A 23157-nucleotide genomic window follows, 5' to 3' on the forward strand; every position below is an offset into this window, starting at 1 on the left:
CGTGCCTATAAGGTCAGCTCTGAGAGCCACCACACTTCGGGGAGGGTGGTGGTGACTCTTTGGGTGAACTTAAGAACCAAGAGCATGTCCAGCACTGTTTACATGCACCCCCTAGTGGGTAATTGCAGCAATGGCTTGGGAGAAGGAGAGCTGCCCTAAGTCACTACAAGAATACTGCAGACTTCATTTGTGAGTGAAATAGAGATGGAAAGAACAGGACAATGGTAAACATAGGGTCACCAAGTGACTAACGGCATGTTACACTGTCTTTGTTCATGTGTTCATGCCATCAGTGCCAGTTATGGATATTCTCGGCATCTGGGCTGTTTGGTGGTGACACTGGGCTGACAGCTTCCACCATGCATGTCATTCTAATGAGAGAAAGAATGAATGTAGTGCCACTGATGTAATATCTAATTATCCAGAAACTGGCTGGAGTTTAAAATCATGTTGCCTCCAAATCTGTCTCTCTCACACACAGACACACTCACAATTAGAAACAAAGCTTCTCTCCAAAGAGCTCCGGTGATTTGAAAAAAAAAGGGAAGGCTTGCATTTATTTGATGCCTTTCATGACCTCAGGATGTTCCAAAGTGCTTTAGGACCAATTAATTGCCTGTTGAAGTGTAAATCACCGTTGTAAATTCAGGACATTGCTTGGCTACACAGGCCAGGGAGGTCTAAGATTTGATCCCTGGTTTATACTGACTTAATTCATTTGAGAAAGACAGTTCACTCCTTCCGATCCCTAGTGAGAAACATCGCAATGCTGTCTGTAGTAGAACAGATGACACTGTCTCGATTTACACTTGAGAATTGATCACTTGGACATAGTGCTGAAGCTCTACTGGCACTCACAGAGCTGAAACTAAGCAAGGACTCAATGCACTCAGGACAAAATATAGGGAGAAAGTTTTAATGAAACAAAAACCACTGAAGCAAATCTATATTACAAATTTAATTTTTAATTGACACACACACACACACAAAGGACTAACGCTGATGTGCAAAACCAACAGCTATATACAAGTCAAATAGCTTGTGAAAATATCTTTCCAGAAAAATCTGCTTGCCTGGTGTTTTCAAGATGATTGTCAAAGTAAGGAAAATGATTGATGTTAAACATGATAAAATGAAAAGAGAAGTAAAATAATGAGACCAAGGTGCCAAGAGTTGGAGATTTTGGAATGCATTGTGAATTGTGGTATACTGTACAGATTCTTCTGGCAAACACCCTATGCCAGCATAGTAAGTTGGTCCTCCAATTCTCCACACATGAAGTCAATACAAGTAGAAAATTCAACCATACAAGCATTAAAATGTAGCAATGAGGATCAATGCAAGAGAAATGTTCTGGTGTATCTTGCAGTGTCTAATGGGAGAGAGTGAGTGGCAGCTAGTGGGCAACACGACTGCAGGCCATCCACAATGCAGTTAGAAAACTGTGTATAGTGATTCAACGGGTCATGGTCAAAAAATTCCAGTTTACTAGAGGCAATCTATAAAAAGAAATAATGGTTTCAGACATATTCTGTTGTTTCTGCTTTGTTTTCATTTACAAACATGGATCTCCACGAGGTAAAAACTAAAAGAACTGCAGATGCTGGAAATCAGAACCAAAAACAGAAATAACTGGAAAAGCTCAGCAGGTCTGATGGCATCTTTGGAGAGAAATGGGAGCTAATGTTTCATGCATAGTGACCCTTCCCCAGAACTCAGCAATTTCTATTTTTGAATCTCCACTAGGTGCATGACAGAAATGATAACGTGCTGGAGGTTTTTAGTTTATTTTTTCATGAAATGTGAGCATTGCTACTTGGCGATCATTATTATCCATCATAAGTTGGCATTAAGAGGATGATTTTTGAACCACCAGTGGGAATAAAGTGGGAAATTACCTTGCATGGTGTCTATTACTACACAAGAGTATAACGGATTTCTCTCTGAAAGATTGTGAATTTGTCTGCACCTCATGATTTTGTCACAGTAACCATGGAGCTGACAGCTTCCAGGTAGGTCGGAAATGTGTGTATTATCGATATTTTTAAATCGACCTGTTCAGACAGATATGACATCTCTAGAGTATGTGGGATTTGAATCCAGAACTTCTGGCCTAGAGGTAGGGATGCTATCAGAAAAGCCCTCTGTGTGCGTATGATATGGAACGGACTGGATACACACTATTTGAGATTCTCTTGTCCGTTACTTAAAAAAAATATTCATTTACATAGCGCCTATCACAGACCAAGGGCACTGCGTGTTGTTTCACCGACAGCACAGCATTTTATTCTGATCCTGGGAGATAAGTAAAGCTGGTTAAAAACCCAGACCGGTCAGAATTAGAGATTAAGTCCTGGTGCATTCAATATCCCCGTGTAGCTGAATTTGATAACAAGTCATCCCGAACGTGCAACATTAAATCTGTTTCTCTCTCCACAGATGCGGCCAGACTTGCTGACTTTCTCCAGCATTCTCTGCCTTTGTTGCAGATTTCCAGCATCAGCACTATTTCACTCCCGTTCCCTATGTTAGTGGCCGACTGCACATTCTCGATTGGCGGTCTGACGGTTTCAGGAGCCTGGGCCTCAAGTTCAGGGAATTCCTGTCCCAAACCTTTCGGTCTCCTCCTTCCATCCCTCCTTGAAACTTAGGAGCAAATCACTGCAGATGCTGGAATCAGTACCGAAAACAAAACAACAAATGCTTGAGATCACAGCAAATCAGACAGCATCCATGGAGAGAGAGCAAGCTCACGTTTTGAGAAGATGACTCTTCAGAACTTATCCTTAGGTCTCTGGTGAGAACCATATTGATAACATTAAAATGCTAACTGTGCCAAATAGGCAACACAATAAGATCGATGGCTACTGTCCCGCTTCACACGTGGAATATTTCATGTATTAACCCAGCGATTTTCAAATTTGCAACATTTCCATTCCTGCTTTTTATCTTGGTTGGGACTATAAATTGTTTGGTGTGCAAACTGCATGGAACATTGCCTCGACGTGAAACCTTCGACTTTCCACAGACGCGTTAAAATCTCTTCCTCCTGGCTGAGCGTTCCCCAGTGTATCTTCGGGTGCCACCTGGTTGCGAGGCTTTTGTCTTGGGGAACAATTTCTGCTCTGCACCGTCGATCTAACATATACATACAGCCACATTGTACCTCGTTGAAGGCTGCCTGGGTGCAAGGTTCAGAACCAGGAGCAAAACAGTTTGCCATTTCACAACCGTTCTGAGGAAGGGTCGCTGGGACCCGAAACATTAACTCTGATTTCTGTCCAAAGACGCTGCTGGACCTGCTGAGCTTTTCCAGCAATTTGTAATTTACAGCATCCGCAGTTGTGGTTTCCAGTTAACAATGGTCTGCGACTTATTCTCTCCCTTTGCGTGTGAGAGAAGCACACAGACACACACAATCGTACATGCAGAGAGAAAGTATCAGAAGGGGAGTGAGCTCTAACAATTGTGCCTGAATGAACTGTATGTGGGAGACGGGTGTGTGTGTGTGTTGCAATTTTCTCGCAAGCTCGGAGCGGCCGTGGATAGCAACCTAAGTGTTGGTCCTTGCTATTGCTTCCTCCCCCTTTGGCTCTCTCTTGTTCCTTTCTCTCTCTCTCTTTCTCTGTCTCTCCCCTATCAGGTTGAAGCTGGGGATGGGAATGTGTGGTCGCTGTGCATGCTGGGCTCAGATTGCAGACATACACAGAGACAGGGAGAATGGTGGTACTGTTCGTGTTGCTCGTGTAGGTCGGAGCTGCAGGAGGAGAGAGGGGGAGAGAGAGAGAGAGAGAGAGAAGCAGAGGGAGAGATGCTGCCTTGTCTGAAGTCTGGCTCTGTCTGAGCCGCCACTCTCTCCTCCCTCTCCCTCCCCTTCTCTCAGGTCAGTTTCACTCTGGTTACTTTCAGCGACGTTGTAACCAACGCATCACAGCCCTGGCCACGCCGGGAGAGTGCAGTTTGATAATCTTTCTCCTGTATTCCCCTCCGCCCAAGAGGAAGAAGAGGAAGAAAAAAAGAAGCCAGGCTCTGGAGGGGGTGAGCATTTGCTAGCAAGTTTGGGGGGGGGAACGAGAGAGAGAGAGAGGAAAACAAAAAAAAGCCTGCCTTTCTCTGCATCTCCTCAGTGAGATGGTAACCCATGAAGCTCACTGTCAGGAACATGGTTGAAAGGACCAACAAATTCATTCTGATTATTGCTGGCTCCGCAATTTTCATGATAATCATTTTCCAGTACGTGTGCCCGGGGACCAACTGCAGGATCTCGGCGCCCCGGGGTTTCCAACACGAGCAGGAGGCAGTGGATATATTCCCGACGCCCGACCCGCACTACCTGAAGAAGTATTACTTCCCGGCGCTGGATCTGGACAGGACGGTGGATTTTGACATCAAAGGCGACGACGTGATCGTCTTCCTGCACATCCAGAAGACCGGCGGCACCACCTTCGGCCGGCACCTGGTGCAGAACGTCAAGCTGGAGGTGCCGTGCGAGTGCAGGGCCGGCCAGAAGAAGTGTACGTGCTACCGACCCAACCGCAAGGAGACCTGGCTCTTCTCGAGGTTCTCCACCGGCTGGAGCTGCGGTCTGCACGCCGACTGGACCGAGCTGACCAACTGTGTGCCCGGAGTGCTGAACAAGAAGGAAAGCAAGAACAGAACTCCCAGGTAGGCGAGGCTCGCTCTCACTTTACACTCACTCACTCACATAAGCTGCACCGGGAGTTTTGTTTGTTGATGAATTAATTCCAGTTCCTCTCTGCCTTGCTCGCTGCAGAACGTCCGATCTTTCGCTTTGACTGGGTCTCCAACACTACCCCCACCCCGTGTGTGTGTGTGTAAGTTGTGATTTCTATCCAAGGCCTCATGGCTTAGGCAAACTTTTCTTTTCGTTTTTGAACACATTGCTATGGTACTGGAGTCCCTGCGCGCTTGAAATCCCTCGGAATTGGTTCACCAAGTGATCTGTGACATACCCAGACAGCCGGTTCAGTTCATTTCAGTTCGGAGGTATGTGAGATGTTGGTCACATCTGGGAGCCTGAACCAGGGATCCTTGATTCCCTCCTGCACGGGAGCAGGTTGTACAGAAACGTGTCCCTGTGCTGCTGACACTGCCAAGGGTCAGTGTTTCCATGTTAAACAGACCATTTCAAAACCAAACACCGTTCTGTAATATGATAATGTGGGCTATTCTTCCCCCTTCGCTGTATGCCTGCTTGATATTGAAATGTAAAGAGGGTGTAGCGTTGTCTCGGTGCCTGCTGTCTTTACCAGGCAATTTAACAGTTTGCTGACAAGGGTACATGATGCTGCACCAATGGCTGTGCTTATCTCCAGGTCACTCAAACACTCACAGCAGTAGCATTGGATGCCTCATTCAGGGTGGTGTTGCTGATTAATCCTGATTCACATGATTAGGGATGCCAAACAAAGCAGGTTACCAAAGGACCGGTTTGTGTGCAGGCTTTACACTGGGGAGACTTCTTCAGTGCACCCTTGTTTTGTGTTCCTCAGCTGCCTGCGGCTGTCTCTACAGCAGCAATGATGTTGATAATGGAGCTACTGCTTCTGTTGTCCTGGAGACCCACCTCTAGGGTCTGATCCCTCCCCGTCCCAGTCGAATAAAGATGCAGCACATTTACCTGCAAAAGTGTTAATCGCCACGATGTGGGATGCGAAACACACTTAGATTATTTTGCCCAGAAGTGCTCAAGCTGCCCTGGGCCCCATCAAACTCCTGTAGGGGCTGACACTGGAGTTTTGAGCATCGTCAGCCTTATAAACAGAATTACAGGGAATCGGAAAAAGGTCAGTAGTCAGCAAGTCTGCTCAAATATGTTTCGACATGCATTATACAGTGCAGACGAGTGGGTTCCTGAGTACCAGGAGCCCCAGGTTAACCAAGGAGCTCTGTTTCGACAAGGCATTATAACCCCAACTTGTCTGTCTCTCAATCAGTAGTTGCTTCCACCACTCTAAAGCCAACTCCTCCCTTTTTGTCTTAGTTAAAGATAGTCATAGCAGAGGAAAGGCATACCATATGCTGATGGCTTTACTTCGCATCTTACACTACCTTTTGACAATGGGCTTTACATATTCCTGTATTTCAGCAGATTGTTATAACTGACTTTCTTCATGTACTTGGTGTAAACATGCTTTACATTTTCTGTAGTGTCATAGATTTGATTTCATTAAGTTCCACCGGTGGGGAGCGTCTCTCATTCCTTCCGCCTCATTAGAAATTGGTGATAATTTTTGTTGCAGTTTATGTATTTCCTCTTAGTCTGTATTAAAAAAAAACTGTGATATTCTCTCACATAGGAAGGGTTATAAACAGCCGCTTTCCAGCTGGAAGAAGCTTCAGCTACCCTCCTCCTTTCCTGAACCAGCTGCAACCCTCGCAGTTTCACATCTTTTGCAGCAGTTTCCTCTAAAGGTGCTGTTCGTCTCCTTGCTGCCGCCTCAGTTGAGATCAACTAATTTAAGACTGCAACAGGGATTTTTCTAATTCCTTGCATCTTCATTCCACACACAGGACAGTGTGTTTGCCAGTGAAGCCATTAGGGGAGCTGTTTCTTTTCCAATAGAGTTATTTCCCAAATTAAATGACAAGTGTTTCATTATTGTAACCATTTTTTTTTCTTCACCTCATATAAAAGAGAAGGGCAGGGAACGTGGTGGGATGGAGCCAAATGGAAATAATGTGATAAGTTTACATTCCAGTGCCTCATTTTTAAAGTTCTGTCCCTGTTGTCCAAATACCTCCGTCGCTGCTTGTCTCCCACCCTCTCTGACTTTATAACACTCCAGGACCTCTGCTCATCTAATTCTGGCTTCAGGTACATCGTGGGTTGCTCTGCTCTGCTATTCAGGCCTGGCCCCTAAGTGCTGTATTTCCCTCCAAAATGTACCTCTGCCTCTCTTTTCTCCTTAAAGAAGACCCATATTTGAGCAGCCATTTAAACACCTCCATAAATGGCTTGATGTCAGCATTTCATGTTAATACAGCTGTGGAGTACACTGGGACAGTTTTCCCAGGATGAAGGTGCTCAGTGCAAGTTGTCCTTGTTGGAGTGAACAGGATGTGCAAACCCCATCTTATTTGAAGAGGGTTCCGACAGTGACCCAAACAGTCCCACGAGCCAGTTGATAAAATAGGACAGCAGATCCAGTATTTATGTGGAAAAGAATCAATCCCAGAGTGAAAAATGGGGCAGATATTTATCTCCTGACTCTACTCCTGTGTTAAAAGTATTTGTTTATATGTACTGGAGTAACCCATTCATTCATAGTGTTCCACCTGTATAATTAATCCCACTTATATCTCACTTGAAACAATTAACAGTGAATGGTCAGAGTTTCATCTGAAGAGGAGATTCTAAGCCACTGTGAGAGGGTCAGCTGGACATGGCAGAAATCGGTTTTCAGCAGTGGAGTTTTAAAAAGCTCTGACGGATGGGAGAGAGGTACAAACAGATTGAACAGAAGCTCTGGCCTGAGGAGTGAGGAAAGCTGGTGGCTGGCTATTTTCCAAAGCAACAGGGAGTCAAAGCTAAAATATGATGATTGCTCGTGTGACTTTCGTTTTTTATGTTATGCTGGAGAGATCAGATGAGAGGGAAGACTACAGAGCGCAGTATTATCAAGCCCAGCAAAGAGAGTCTGAAGTAAAAGCAAATCTCATGAGGCCCACAAAATCTGAAGGTTTCTGAAGTTATAAATAATATTTACATTTCATTGTGTCTTTTGCTGGCCTCAGAGTGGGAATTTTATCCTGATTTGCCAAGCAGTGATCCAGGTGATTTACCCAAAACTCACTTTGCGAGTAATCCATTTCAGAGGAGAGTATAATCTCTTGTCAATGAAACTCAAAGCCAACATTTTACCTGATTTTATTAGACATCGCAGTTGACAGGATTAGATAAAATTGCAAGCAAAGGCAGAAATTCCTGGGAAAACTCAGCAAGTCTGACAGCACTGTGTTCAGTGACCCTTTTTTAGTTTTCGTTTTTGTTTCTGTTTTTCACTAGCTACAATCCTTTGGCTTTTTTAAGTTAAAATTGCACCCTGTTTGGCCCTCAATGTCTCAGGCAGGGGCTTTGCAGTAGAATGACTGGAATATTCAAGGAGATGACTGGAGTGAGGATTGGTACATGTAAAGAAACAATTAAGTGTGCCTTTTAAAATATGGCTATTGACTTGGGAATGACAGTTCAAAGACTGAAAGCCAGCAACCTTGAATATTGCACAGATCCACAACTGTGTACAAGTGTGCTAATGGCTGGCAAATATTGTTCCATTACCTTTAGGATTTAGCCGGTTAAATTGCTTGTTTCATTTAAAAGCAACGGAGTCCCTGAGTAAACAGATTTATCTTTTGAGTCTGCCAGTTGGAAAATAGATTACACGCAGTAAGTTTGTGATAACATAATTTAAATGCAGTCCAGTAATCAGCTTATAGGCAGACTCACTCTGAAATCTGTCCAAGTGCATTGAGGTCACCAGCTTGTTTGCATTGAAAAGAAATCTGCCTGCAATTGGCCAGAGATTATTGGGGGGAAAAATTACTATAAGCCACTTTCTTCCAGCTCCCTCCTCTTGCCCCCTCCCCCAGTCCTCCCACTTCACAAAGAATTAGTTAAATTGCAGACCTTGTCTGGACATCTTTGGGATAACAGAAAGGCAAAAGGCGTAACCAAACAAATAACTATAATCTTGGTGCTCTGAAGAGCATCATCAGTGAGGTTGAAACAAGATGCAGATTGCAGGCTGGTACAATTTGGAACGGGTGCGTTAATACTAAATATTTAGAGTCAAATGTTGCTTTTTCAGTTGCACATCAGGGTGTTCAGTTTCAACTTAAATATTAGGTGAACGTAAGATCCCCCACCTCTGACCGCATATTATTTCCAGAGTATTGGAAGAATTCTCCCCGGTGTCTTTGTAAACATTTACCCTCTATTAACATCACTAAATAATCAGGTTTTTTGGGTCATTATTATTTCAATGTTACTTATGGGACCTTGCCTTCCTCAAATTAGTGACTGCGTTTCTTACATTGCAAGCATAACTACTTTGCAAAAAAGTTCACTTCGTTGACATTATTAAAAATGAACTGGCATATCCTGAGGGAACTTAAAGATACAATATCAAAGTAAAGGTTTCTTTTCTTCCTCCTCTCAGTTTGAATATCGTTTTAATTTTAATAATTATCTGCAAAACAGCCTTGAAACAATATGGCTAGTATGTAAAATGTTTGTGAGCAAAGCCACAACTTTTAGCTACTATTGTAAAAAAAGGTGGAATTGTGGAATGCTAATCACATGGAATTGATTAAAGCAAAATTCCAGAAATCCATGGAATGGAATTGGGACAGTTAATCCCATAGCCTGGTGACCCCTGATTGTAGAGAATAACAGCCCCTTCATAAGTTTAGAGAGAGGCCACTAATTGTTCCACTTAAAAAAGATAGCAATCAGAGTTTGTGATTTCAGAATTCTAAGCAATTCCATGGGTTGAAACCAGTATTCAGAACACTGTCGATTTTGACAAATGGAGCCACTATAAACCAGGCACATCCTAAATCCGCACTCTGAGCTGAATCTAATGGCGAGCTGACCTCTAAGTTCTCTCCAAGTTCATTTCAATTCGAACATTGGCACAATGACAGAAAATAGTAACTTAGAATTTTGTTAACAAGACACAGCTTAATAGGACTTGCCCCATAAATGATACAATGTACCATGATACAACACTTTTTGGGTTGCTTAAAAAAAACTTCTGTTGTGTCATACATTGTTTAGTGATGATATGTGTGACAACTGTTGCAGAACCAGTGGTCATTTTAAGTACTTGTGCATATTGGATTCGAACATTGTCCTTAGTCACTTGTCTTTCTCTCCTTGTCCTTCTAAGAGCCAAGGCAATTTTAATGAGGCCTATAACTGTCATTGCTTGAAGCTTTATTGGTGGATCAAATGTAATGGAAATTTCACACACCAGTAGAAGATTTGAAAAGACGTGCTCGTATCCAGAATCTTTCATGACTGTGGATCAACCAAAAGTGCTTTACAGCCAGCGAGTTACTTCTGAAAAATAGCTGCTGTTTCGATGCAGGAAACGCGACAGCCAATTCGAGCACAATAAGCTCCCCCAAAACGGCGATCAGATCTGTTCTATGAACATTTGTAAGCTGAGAAATAAATATCGGCCACGGTCCTGTTGTAAACTCTCCTGATTATCTTTGATTAGAGTCAGGGATCTTTTACGTCCATCTCTGAGTGTAACTGTGGCCTCAACGTCTCATCTTGCAGAAAGTGCAGCAACTGGATAATCCAGGAAAACAATTATGATTCTTAAGAGAAAAGCTCATAATAATGTTGAATGGAATCTTACTGTGGTTCAATGGATTGTTGGTGTCACATTGTATATCTTGGGTACAACAATGTTTAGTGTTCAGGAACTGGCTTCTTATGCTGAGTGAGCCTCTTTTTATAGAACTCTGGAGTCGTTACACATGCGTCTTGTTAGGAAGGTGGTATTTGCCTGTGGGATTGGAATGGGAGCGCCTGCAAAAGAGATTACCTTTATTTTGCTGACATCATAAACCAGAAGAATGATTCTGTACACAAGTTTATTCCCATAGTTGTGCAAATGTCGTTTTTGGTTCACTTGGAAATAATGACTTCATTGTGCCATTTCTCATTCATGTGGCATTGACTCCTACTTGCAATGTTACCATATATTTTCATGACACAGCTCAGTAGACCATTCACTGCATTGCTTCCTCGCTGCATTGAACAGTTAACATCAGCAAGCCCTGGAATTTCAACTTGTTAGTTAAAAATCTGAATGTGTTAGCTGGGTTCTTTGGTGACGCACTGTTCATCAGCTGCCTAAGCCTTGCACACAGGATTGACAAGTACTTGGAGCCCCGACAATGGAGCTTCCTTTGAACAGCTTCTCATTTCATCATTTTCAGTAAATGTTTTGTTAAATTCTGTGCACTCTCAGTTTTTTTTCTGTCTGGTTTTATTCTGATACAATTTCACTACAGCAAGTAACATTTCAAAGGAATGTAATATTGTCGATTTCTGTTCTTTATCGTGTGTTGACTTGGACTGTGAAGCTAAAAAACACTCAGCAGTGTGATTGACTTTACAGTTTTAATCACAGGCTGTGTCTGCACAGAGCAATTTGAGCTGTCGAAACAGAAAAGTCAAACAGTTGTGGGTATAGGTCTGTCACTGGTGGTATCAAAGAGAGCAGTTTGAGGTGATAAATTAAAGATGCTTTTACATTGCAGAAGGCCCACATTGATGCCACTAGTTCCCAGAAAGACAGATCTTAAGACATATTGTGTGCTAAGTGCCTGGAAGGAACACTGGACTTTGGGGCTTATGGATCCCAGAGCTCTTCCATCACTGGGGTTTCTACTTGCTTCATGTCTGGATTTGTAGTAGACTAATTGCTAAAGATTGATTGCCGTGATTAGTCAACCACTCCATTATCATAGTATCATGTGACTACCAGGATGGGAGAAGGTGAAGTAAATAGGCCGTGGTCTTTTTCTCATGTTGTAATTCCTGTGTCTTGAGTGTTGGCTGTGAGCCAAATACAAAGCAGCCAGAGCTCACCAAGATGCATTGCTGGGAAGAACTGTATCTTGTAGCTCAGCCAGGCTGCCAGTCTGGTAATATTTTTAAGGTTTTCGCTTCCGTGAATTGTGCTTTTAGAAACCACTGGAACAAACTTGGATCTCACATCAATCTACGTACAAATTCAGAGTGTCTCGCACATTAAGTGGAACAGTTCTGGCATCTATGCTGTGGCGTATTGTGCCAAGTCCTTTCAGATCACTTCACTAATAAATTACCCTTTCTAGGATGGAGAAATGTATTGGATCGGGCACACTTCACTTTCCCATACTGTGGTGAGCAGCTTTGGGTCCATATTGCCCTGCTGACCCATTGCACTGCCAGAACAGGTTGCCTCTGGTTTGGCACCATGTGAATGTCTGCTTAAAACTCCCTTGAAGAAAATTGAACCTGTTGAAGGCAAAGGATTTGAAGGAGAAGATTGCTTCTTGTAAAGCACCCTGGCAGGTTGTTAAACTCGAAAAATGTGATCATTTAAGTTTGAGAGCCGATGCCGTTCACAATCGTTCATCTCTCTAATGATGTTAAGATCAGAGCGGCACAAGTCTGCCCAGGTTTCGCGATCTTTGTTGGCCACTTCTGTACATATGTAAATGCCTGGTATCCACATGTGAGGCACATGGCAAGATGCCTGCAAACACAAGGCGATAAATATCCAGTTAAGAGATAGTAAGAACTGCCGATGCTGAAGTCAGAGATAACACCGTGTAGAGCTGGAGGAACACAGCAGGCCAGGCAGCATCAGAGGAGCAGAAAAGCTGAGGTTTTGGGTCTCGACCCTTCTTCAGAAAAAGCCCAGTTACTATCCAGTTAGTCTGCTTTTGCTCGTGATATTTGGAAGATAAATGCTGCCCAGGATATGCACAAAATTTCATTCCCGCTTTTCCAAGAGTAGCAAAGGATCTTTGTCAGACAGTTTAATATCTGGTTGAAAAAAACAAAGTTGCTGGAAAAGCTCAGCAGATCTGGCAGCATCCGTGATGGAGAAAACAGAGTGAACGATTCACGTCCGGTGACCCTTCCTCGGAACTGACCTGAAATCTTAACTCTGTTTTTTCCTTCACAGGTGCTGCCAGACCTGCTGAGCTTTTTCAGCAACTTTGTTAAGATCTGGTTGGATGCATTACAGCTGCAGAGGTGCAGTATTTCCCGCAGTGCTATACCTACTGTTAACCCAGATTATGTCAAGTCTTCTGAAATGTGGCTCGAATTCTTCAGCGTATTGGTTAGGCCTCTCAAAGTGAAACTTCACCTTTGGGTGAAGTAACAGCAGTGAAAACAGCTGTTTGGTTCAGCATGTGGAAAGTTTGGATGCAATTTGAACAGAACTGCCTGGGCCTCTGTCTCATGATTGTCACTGCGCACTTGCGTGAGCTGGCTTCTGGGTGTGCTGTTTGATACATGACAGCAACAAACAAATATTTGTGGACTCTCAAATATACCTGCTGCTGAAGTACGTGCTCCTGTTCGGCTCCCCATGTTTGTGGTGTGGATGGAGGACCATGTGATGCAATTGAGGCTTCCAACATCCTGTGCTGCATGCTGTAGAGGCAGACTGCTTGCTGGTGAGGCTCTCACCTTTTCCGCTTTCAGGACTGAAGGCAGCCATGATGATTTACAAGCTCCCTCTTAAACTGAATGAATAGTGACTGTTCTTAGCAGGAGATAAAACATATGGCTTATTAACTGTTGCTAGGCTTTTATCCATGTATTTCCTTTGCTCCCTTGGGTACACATGTGCCCTGAATCCTCAGCCTCACTTCACAAAAAAAAAACAGCTGCGTGGATTCTATGAACATGAACTTCTGTAAAATTACACATTCTGCTGATTCTATCTCTTCCTGTTCCTTTAAATTTTCCAATGGTTCTTTTCTAAAAGTTTCCATCACATTGTTCATCATCACTTGCAGCCAAACACCTTCCCAGCAAGCATGCAGTTTATCTGTATAATTTAATCTGTATGTTAATTGCTGAACCATACGTGTGGTCAAAATCTGCGCTAAATGGCAGTCACCAACAGTCACTTTAGTGCCGACTGCATTAATTTTATGGGGGTTGGACATTGTACTTGTGTTAAAGAGTTGCCATTCTCCTGTATTTTGTCGACACTCCTGTCAAGTAGCCACTCAATGCGGTGATGTGGTGTATTCTGTAATATTTAAAGCAGTTGGGAATAAATAAGGTACACTGCCTTTTGCAGTGAGGTGTCTATTAACTCATACTGCTCTGCAGAGCTGGGGACCAACTCACTGTTGTCTTGTAATCTGCCTGAAGACAGCTTGTTTAAATGCTGTGATAATCACTCCAGGTTTACTGTGCAGAGCAGCACAGAGGCCTGGAACAGTAGTGAATATCCTTTATTCCTTAAAAAATAGTGCTTGGGGAACACAAAGGTTCTAATGAGCCTTGAGGCATTCTATTGAAACTGGCCAAACTCCATAAAACAATTCTCTATGTTGCAAAAGGGATAACACTTCAAATGTACTTCATTACCCTGTAAAGTACTTTGGAGCAGCCAGATGTTATGACAAGGGCTGTCTGAAACCACACTTGTTATCCTCAAACTTATTTCTTCGTCAGTAAATATAAAAAGCTTCTTCTCGCCTAATGCTCTGCACTTCAACTCTCATGAAGGGAGAGCGGGATTGCTATTTGAAAACCTTTTAAACAGCAGCTTGAAATATTCAGAGTCGTGTAGTGAGATCTATTCCTGTGCCTTTGTGCAAAAAAAAAGTAACGTCTTTTCCATTTGCTAGTCAGTATGCGAAGAAGCACTGCCTGTAACTGTCACCACATCTCCATGTGATACCCTTAATTAAAGGAGACATATTGCAGGTTGCCCTGTGGCTTTTCTGTCTGTTCAACGCTTCTTCTTCTGGGAAGATGGTGCCTTCTGAAATCCATGGTGTCATCCTTGAAACAGCAGCGTGGTTATAGTTTCGGTGCTTTTACATAGAGGTACACTACCCACCATTGGCAATGGTCGCAGCCAATTTACTGTATGTGTCAGCTCAGTTGGTAGCACTCCAACCTCTGCACCAGATGATTAGAGGTTAGGTCCGATTCCAGGATACGAGCACAAAATCAAAGCTGACATACCTCTGCAGCACGACACCCCCTTAATCAACATCACAAAGCCTAATTTCTGAGCATTATTGCACTGCTGGTTGATGGAGCTTGCTGTGCGCAGCTTGACTGCTATGCTTCCTACATTACAGCAGTGACTGCACTTCAAAAATACTTAACCAGCGGTACAGTACTGTGGGAATGTCCTGAGGTCATGAAAGGTGCCACATGAATGCAGATCTTTCACTTTGCATATCTGATCACCATTGGAACAAAAATTAATTGATACAAAAACTTGTTTATGGTGGAAACTTTTTCCCATCTTAATATTGTGTCACCCAGAGGCTTACAGGCCCCTTCTTATTTGTAATTGCAAAATCTGTCTTAGTCTAATACAAAATTGTTTTGACTACAAGACCGTAAGATATAGAAGCAGAATTGGGCCATTGCCTCCATTGAGACTTCTCCACTATTTGATCAAAGCTGATCTGTTTCTCAACCTCATTTTTCTGCCTTCTTCCCAATACCCTTGGTCCCCTTACTAATCCAGAACCTATCCCTCTCTGACTTAAATACACTCCATGTCTTGGCCTCCACAAGCTTCTGCAGCAATGAGTTCTACAGATTCACCAACCTCGAGCTGAAGAAATCCCTCCTCGTCTCAGTGCTAAAGGGTTGTCTCTTTACTCTGAAGCTGTACCCTGGAGTCTTACTCTTGCCTGTTGTGGAAATGCATTTTTTCATCCTCTCTTTCCAAGCCTCTTAGTGTCCTGTAAGTTTCAATTAGATCCACCCTCATCCTGCTAAACTTGAGTATGGTGCTAGAATCCCGATCTGCTCCTCACAAAACAATCCTTCGTCCCCGGGATCAATTTTTATGAACCTCCTCTGGACTCCTGCAACACCAGCACATCCTCCCTTCAATACAGGACCCAAAACTGCTCACAATATGCCAAATGCAGCCTGACCAGAGCCTTATACCGCTTCAGCAGTGCATTCCTGCTTTTGTATTCTAGCCCTCTTGAAATGAATGCTAACATTGCATTTGCTTCCCTAATTGCCAACTGAACCTGCATATTAAACATTTGCTATACATTTACAGCTTGCAAACTTAATTTTAGGCTGGGAGAGTCATTGGGGACTGGGAGGAAGAGTAGAGAGAGAGAGGGACTTTGCCCTTTAATTACTGTGAAGACCTGGAGCAGCTATTAGATTAGCACTGCTGTAATTCAGAACTTGGGCCAAAAGTGATGACAGTACTGATCTTACAGAAGGGAGTTGAAGTTGAACAGCCCTGCAAAATCCGTCTTAATCTAATACAAAATACAGTGTCCTGCTAATTTGGGCTGCAGTTGTCCCTGTTGCCTGGTGACATCGTTAAAAAAATGTACAAGCTGTATAGACGGTGATTTAATAGTGAGATGAGGTCATGCTGAAAATCAGAACGCTACACTTTAGTTGTAGTGGTGGATTTCCTGGATTTCCAAGCAACACTTGTGCATCTCAAAAATCTATGCAAGAAATTGTTGTGAAGGTTCCGCACACTCTCAGTTTAATGTATCTGAAGGGCTCGGGGGAGGGAATTGGTATTTTAATGTGAAGCTACTGAAGGGGCAAAGCATCAACAAGTTGCTCTTTGTGTGTGAAGTGTTACATGAGCAAGGCACCAAGGTCACAGACCTAAAAACATGAGTTTTATTTCAATTGCAGAAACAAAGGTCAAGGCCTGTACTTTGCGGGATGTAACCACAGTCAAAAAAGACAAAGGCCTGAACCAAGTGATGCTTAGGTGGTGCCAAGTTTGCCCTCATAAGCAGCATTGATTGAAGAGAGAAGGGATCGCAGAGGGAAGTGAGGCATGGTTGCCTGCTGAGAAATGATGGGCTTGAATGAGAGATTGAGTGCTTGCTTGAGCGGTTTTGTGTGGTCTTTGAACTGAGTTATGGGGATTTTCCCCTGATTACGTTGTATGGGGGTGTTTTACGTTATGGTGAAAAGAAGTTTGACAGTGTAGCAGTCAGCAATTATCTTAAGTGGATGTAGAAGGAGAGAAATCCAATGGGCACTTGCAGATGTACAGACAAGGAGCTCAGGTCAAGGGGAGGAAAGCCCTATCCCCTTCATGACCCTTGGGTTTTTGACCAGGAATAAATTTGGCTAGTCTATGGGGTAAGTAGCTTTGTGGCTCCGATACTGGATTTGTAATCCAGAGTTGTGGATTAATGATTCTAAAGTGTGAGTTCCAATCCCAGCACACTGACCTGGGAAATTACATTCATTGTAAGCAAACATGGAATAAAGAGCTGGTATCAGTAATTGTGGAAACTGCCAAACTGTCTCTCAAAACAAAATTGGCTTATTAATATTCCTTAGGAAGCAAATCTGTCATCTTTTCTTGGCATGACATTGTGTCACTCCCGGTTTATACAAAGTGGTTGCCTCTGGGATATCCTAACAAACCATGCAGTTGCGTTAAACTTCTTCAATAAAGTCAACGCTAAAGATGAACCCTGCCTGAATTGACCTCCGTATTGGATTTGACAGTGGTATGCTAAGCCCAGTCAAACGTGTCGTGTGTCTCATAAACCTCTGGGAGCATGTATCAAAAGTGGCTGAGTCATCCTACAGACTACTTAAGCCACAATCTAATGTAGTCATGTACTCTGAGGCATAACTGCTGTCATCCAGGACTTTCCATCAGAGCGGTCTTGTGCCATAAGCAGGCAGCTAACCACAGATGGTGACGTAGTTTGGTATAGTTGTGGGAATGGGATTGAGTGGCCCAGGAACCTTCAACATTGATTATGGTCAGCATGAAGTCCCATGTCATCATGGAACAAGGAAATCTTTCCACTCTCCATCACCTGAAGAATCTTCATGTTGAAATCCAGTTGGAAGAAACACTGAGCATAGCAAAGGCTCACAGTGAACACAGGAAGGCGACTTCATTGTCCATCACTGACTACTGCATGATATCACCACGACTTACTAATCTGGTCAAGTCTTGAAAGGACTTAGTAGCTACACTGGATCAAAGGCAGATGGTATGAGAACCAACGCAAGGCAAAAACCTTGTCTTCACCACCATATCTTTTGCCACTGAACCGTACAAAAGAAAAATGCTGTCTTCAGACTTGAGGACACCCTTCATCGAGGTGTGTAAGCTACTGTGCAAAGTAAGATAAATTCAGAGAGATCCAAAACTAGGCACCCACATGGCGACTTGGGCCATCAGCTCTGTTGAAATGTCCCTGTAACCTCATGGTCTGGCATATCCTTTACAGTGCCATTGCCATCAAACCAGAGGAGAAGCCCTGCATTAGTGATGGGTGCAGGAGAACATGCCTGTTGTGCCTATGGACAATGAGCTGCCATCCTGGTGAAGCTCCAGCAGAGAATTCGGCATGCTAAAGAGTGGACATGATAGATTGAGATCATAGAGCAGATCCAAGTCATTTCTGATTACAGACAATTAAACGTCTAGCGGTAGGAGAAGATTCTATGATCATCCCCATCCTCAGATATGACAGAAGCACCAAATGAGTTCAGAAAATCAACACAGAAGCCATTGTAACAAACTTGACTCAACAAGGTCACGTGGATGATCTATCTCTGCTGCATTCCGAGATCTCAACTTCACTAAAGGCAGCTTTTAAGTCAGTTAGATTTATCCATGCAGTACTAAGAAATAGTTGAGTGAAGCAGACACAAGGTTGTGGGCACTGGCTGTTGTGCTGATGATTTAGGATCCAGAACAAACTGCACCTGTATCTGAACTGTTCCAGTAAAGCTACAACACTAGCTTTAACAGCAATGGACTAATCCAATCTGGCCTATTATCAGTCAATTGCAAAGAGATGCTAGATGTTATTTGACAGTGCAGTCAACCCAGAAACATCACTCTGAAACAAAATGCCATTAACTAAGTACAGATAAAGATATTTTCAATTTTGCATTAGAATATAGTATTGTGCAGTCATAGAATTGTTGGAGCACAGAAGAAGATGCTTGTGCTCCTGTCTGCTCTGGCTGTCTGACTAATTTACATAGTGCCATTCTTCTGTCTTCTCCCTGTAAACCTACCAATTCTTCTTTTTCAAGCAGCCTAAATCCCTTTCAAATTCCTTGATTGAACCTGCCTCCATCACACTGAGGCAATGCATTCCAAACCTTAAACACTTGCTGTGTGATAAATGTCTTTCCTCCTGTTGACTTTTTTGTTTGCAAATTATTTTAAATCTGTGCAGTTGTGTTCTTGATCATTTCATGAGTTGGAACAGTTTCTCCTTATCTGCTTTGTCCACATCCGTCATAATTTTGAATACCTCTATCAAATCTCTTCAGCTTTCTCTTCTACAAGAAAAACAGTCCAACATTTGCAATCAGCATCCATAACAGAAGTTATAGATCCTTGGAATCTGCTGTGATAATGTGCTCCTGCACTCTTTTCAATGTCTCACATCCTTCCGAAATTGCAGTGTTCAGAATTAGATACATTACTTCAGCTGAGGCCAAACTCATCTCCTACACAAATTCAACAAGTTTTAGTCTCCTTTCACTTGTACTCCATCCCCCTAATTATAAACCTAGGATGCAATTTGTTTTATGAACCTCTTTCTCAATATCATACACCTTTAATATCTCATTCATATATGCACCAAAGTTCTCTGCTCCCGAATCCCTTTCAGAATTGAGCGTTTTGTTTTATGTTGTTTCTCCACGTACTTCTTATCAAAATGAATCACATCACAATTCTCCCTCCTTAAACTTCATCTGCCACTTCTCTGCCCATCCCAGTTGATGACCTTTTGAAGTCTGCACTATCCTCCTTAGAGTTTGCAGTGATCCCAAGTTTCACATCAGCCTGCAAGTTTCAAACTGCGCCTTGATGGCCTCGATCATTAATGTATTTCATTCAGACAGGTTTAATTAGTAATCTTATAATGAAGGATCCTGCAGGGAAAAGTATTCATGGTACGATTAAATTCCATATGAAGTTTAAGAGGAGCATCCGAAGCAAGTATTCCGAGCAAAGACCGGTGTGTGTGGCGTGCACAATGGACGGAGTTGCTTGAGATTGTTTGGATCACTAGATTAAGAGGTAGCTGTTAAATAAACAGTGAAGAATGTTTTGAATGTGAAGATTCAAAACATTTAGCAAAAATATTTTCTGTTAAAAACTGTCCATGGCTTGTAGGGAATTTAAGGATAATACAAGAACAGATTTTTAATGTTGTGAAGTATAGAAGCCTGCGGATTGTGAAATTTAGAAATCAGCAAAGGGGGACCTCAAAAATTAATTACTGCAACAACAAATACTTAGATCCATTGTAATCTCTCCAGTCTGGAATTTAATTGTTTGGGAACACCACTTTCCCTGAAACCTTTTTGAGCAAAAGCAAGCATATCCTCTACATGAGCATGACTTCGAGCTGCACTTTGGGCATAAAAGTGTAGGAACTTCAGTATTTAAATGAATAAAACTATTTTGTTACTGCAAAATAATGTTTTATCAGGTTTTACTGTTAAAGGTGATTATTTGCATCTGTTATGTTTTCAGCTTCACACAACTGTGATTAAGCATTTTTTACATCATTGAATGATCAACAAAATTCCACAATCCGGGATCACTTGGATCCAAACCTTCCACACTGGGAAGGTCACAGTGTAGTAGCTTCAATGTGTTGAAAAGGCCCAAGATGCAACGTAGAAACTTCTTGAAACAAAGTATGATGAAGGGAAAAAGTAGAATCTGAGAGTAATGTTTGTGAATGGTCAACTAAGAGCTTTTACAAACATAAATGGAATGGAGAGTCACCGAACTATATGTTGGCCAAGTCATTGAAACTTTCGAAACTGTAAAGGGACTTGACAGAAGAGGTACTGATGGATTGTTTCTTCAGACTGGTGAATGTAGACCATGGATAAGGTGTCAATATATTAGGACCGAGATCAGGAGAAATTTCTTCACATCTTGGATTGTGATTCATTAAAAGTCTGTGCCCCAGAGGCTGTGGATTGGTCATTATGTCTGTTGAAGGCTGAGATGAATACATTTTTGGTCTGTTGGATGATCAAATGATGTGTGGAAATGGTGGCGAAATGGAATTGATGTGAGTGATAATGGGAACTGCATATGCTGGAGAATCCAAGATAACAAAGTGTGGAGCTGGATGAACACAGCAGGCCAAGCAGCATCTCAGGAGCACAAAAGCTGACGTTTCAGGCCGAGACCCTTCATCAGAGAGGGGCACCTCCATTTCCTACCTACCACCTCATCCCGCCTCCTTGACCTGTCCATCTTCCCTGGACTGACCAATCCCCTGCCAACCTCCTCACCTATACGCTCCTCTCTACCTATCTTGTTTTCTCTCCATCTTCGGTCCGCCTCCCCCCTCTCCCTATTTATTCCAGTTCCCTCTCCCCATCCCCCTCTCTGATGAAGGGTCTAGGCCCGAAACATCTTCTTTTGTGCTCCTGAGATGCGGCTTGGCCTGCTGTGTTCATCCAGCTCCACACTTTGTTATCTTGGAATTGATGTGATGTCATTTGATTGAATGGAGCATTCGGAGCCCTAGTAAAATTGAACCAGCTGGAATTGGAAACAAAATTCCAATGGCTGAGTTCATACATGGTGCAAAATAAGATAGTTTTGTTAGTTGGACACCACTGGTTGTGGTGACATTAGCACAAAATTTATGACTGGCAGCTTAAGACATACAGACAAAACCGTTTACACAATACTGCCATTGAAGTCAAAAGAATGGTTGAGTTGGAGTTGGAGAGGGATTTATCTTGTCTACGCTTCTGTTTCCCCCTTGTGCTGACATTGAGTGCCAAAATAACTGACCCAAAGTGAATAGGAAGGGACCGAATAGCTGGATTGATAACATTGGAAAACAACTAGCAATTTAAGTTACATAGTGCTTCATTGGAACTGACATTCTCTCCCTCCTGAGAATAAGACGTTCTCTTGCATTTTTTTCAATTGATTAATTGCCGTTGCACCATTGCAATAAGAAAGCACTTTGCCCAATCATCTTCCAAAATGTTGGAAATTCTCTGGTTTACCTCGAGGGTGATACTTCGGTGAACCTGTTTCACCAGCGATGACAAGGCTGCAGTTTCATCCCTTCCATTTGAAGCTCATGCCACGGCTTTTCCAGTTGTGTTTTATCGGCTAATTTCCTTTTCTGAGATTAAAGCTCTTATTGATCTTTCCAAGTAAGACAGCACAGATGCATCCTGGCACATCTTAAGAATTAGCTTGACTGTAAGCGACACACAGAAACAAAAGAAAAACCTCTTCTGCTCTGTGAATGGGCACATGACGCAAAGGAAGAACACAGTTTCCTCTATTCTGCCGTCTTCCACCCCTGCCCCCCCAACTCCATCAAACTTTATTTCTGCAACCCCACTAATTTGGAAAAGGGATGAATTGTTCCAGTCATTAAAGGGTTTTTACACATTTGCTGCTTGTCTTAAAAGTCTCCACTGTTCAGAAACAAATGCACCAGCAGAGATAATTTTTTTGTTGTTGCAAGTTTATGGAAATACAATAGCGAGCATTTTGTGGGCTGACAGGAGCACTGCAGGAAATGTATGTTCAAGGGAGACTTCCCTTACATAAATGGAGAGATGCAACAATAGATGACTGTGCAGCTTAGTTATATGGCGTTATTCCTATGCCCCTGTGGCCCATGAAGCTGCTGTTTTGTGGGGGACGTGGGAGGTGACAAAAATTTATGTTTTCTCACTGTCTGCTCCATGGTAGGCTAATCTCAGCAAATTGGACAAATTGTGAGATATTTTCTTTCATTTCCTCTTTTGCAAACCAACCCTTTCTCTACTCACCCGCGCTTGAGATATGAGGCTGCTCTTCATGTTTCCCTGCCCTATTTTACAGTGCCAGGAAAGCCAAAGTAACGCTAGTCGAGAAAAGTCATTAACCCTGAGTCATTATGGGATATAAGGCGAAGGTCATGCCCTTTGCGTGCGCCTGAGTAAACCCAGGATGGAAAGAAGGCTGATATGTAATGGGGTAGGCGTGCACAGGGATGGCATGGCATATTGTAAGACCAAATGGTTTTTGGTTGAGCCCTAGACCGTGGTGGGGATCCTGTTGACATTCTACATGAAAAAATGTCCCAATTCGCATGACTTTTGCATGTTTGGGTTAACTCAGAAGTTCCCAATCTACAGCCTCCCAGAGCATTTCATATGGCCCACTATCATGGTAGACAAATTTATAGGGTTTCCTCATAGATGTAACAGGGTTACGGTGACAGTGAGAAGAGGAATGAAAGTGGGGCTGTCAGGTTGCTTCTTTTTCTGACCTTTCATTCTTAAATACTTTTTACTGAATCACATTTAAGTATTACCTAGAGAAAAAAAATCTTGTTCACTTTCATTTCAGTATTAGCTGGTGGGGTCAA

At 42.8% G+C, this 23157-nt stretch overlaps 1 protein-coding gene across 1 annotated transcript in view; it reads left to right on the forward strand.

The window, feature by feature from the left end:
• The first annotated feature begins 3612 nt into the window (after positions 1-3612).
• Positions 3613-23157, forward strand: part of LOC125457580 (heparan-sulfate 6-O-sulfotransferase 1-like) — a 263995-nt gene continuing 244450 nt past the window's right edge. The window contains exon 1 of the mRNA XM_048541988.2: positions 3613-4665. Within this exon, the coding sequence (XP_048397945.1) occupies positions 4142-4665 (524 nt within the window). The 5' untranslated portion in view covers positions 3613-4141. The remainder of the gene's footprint in view (positions 4666-23157) is intronic.

Source organism: Stegostoma tigrinum, chromosome 14 (assembly GCF_030684315.1).
Source record: "Stegostoma tigrinum isolate sSteTig4 chromosome 14, sSteTig4.hap1, whole genome shotgun sequence".
In the NCBI taxonomy this organism is placed as follows: Eukaryota; Metazoa; Chordata; class Chondrichthyes; order Orectolobiformes; family Stegostomatidae; genus Stegostoma; species Stegostoma tigrinum.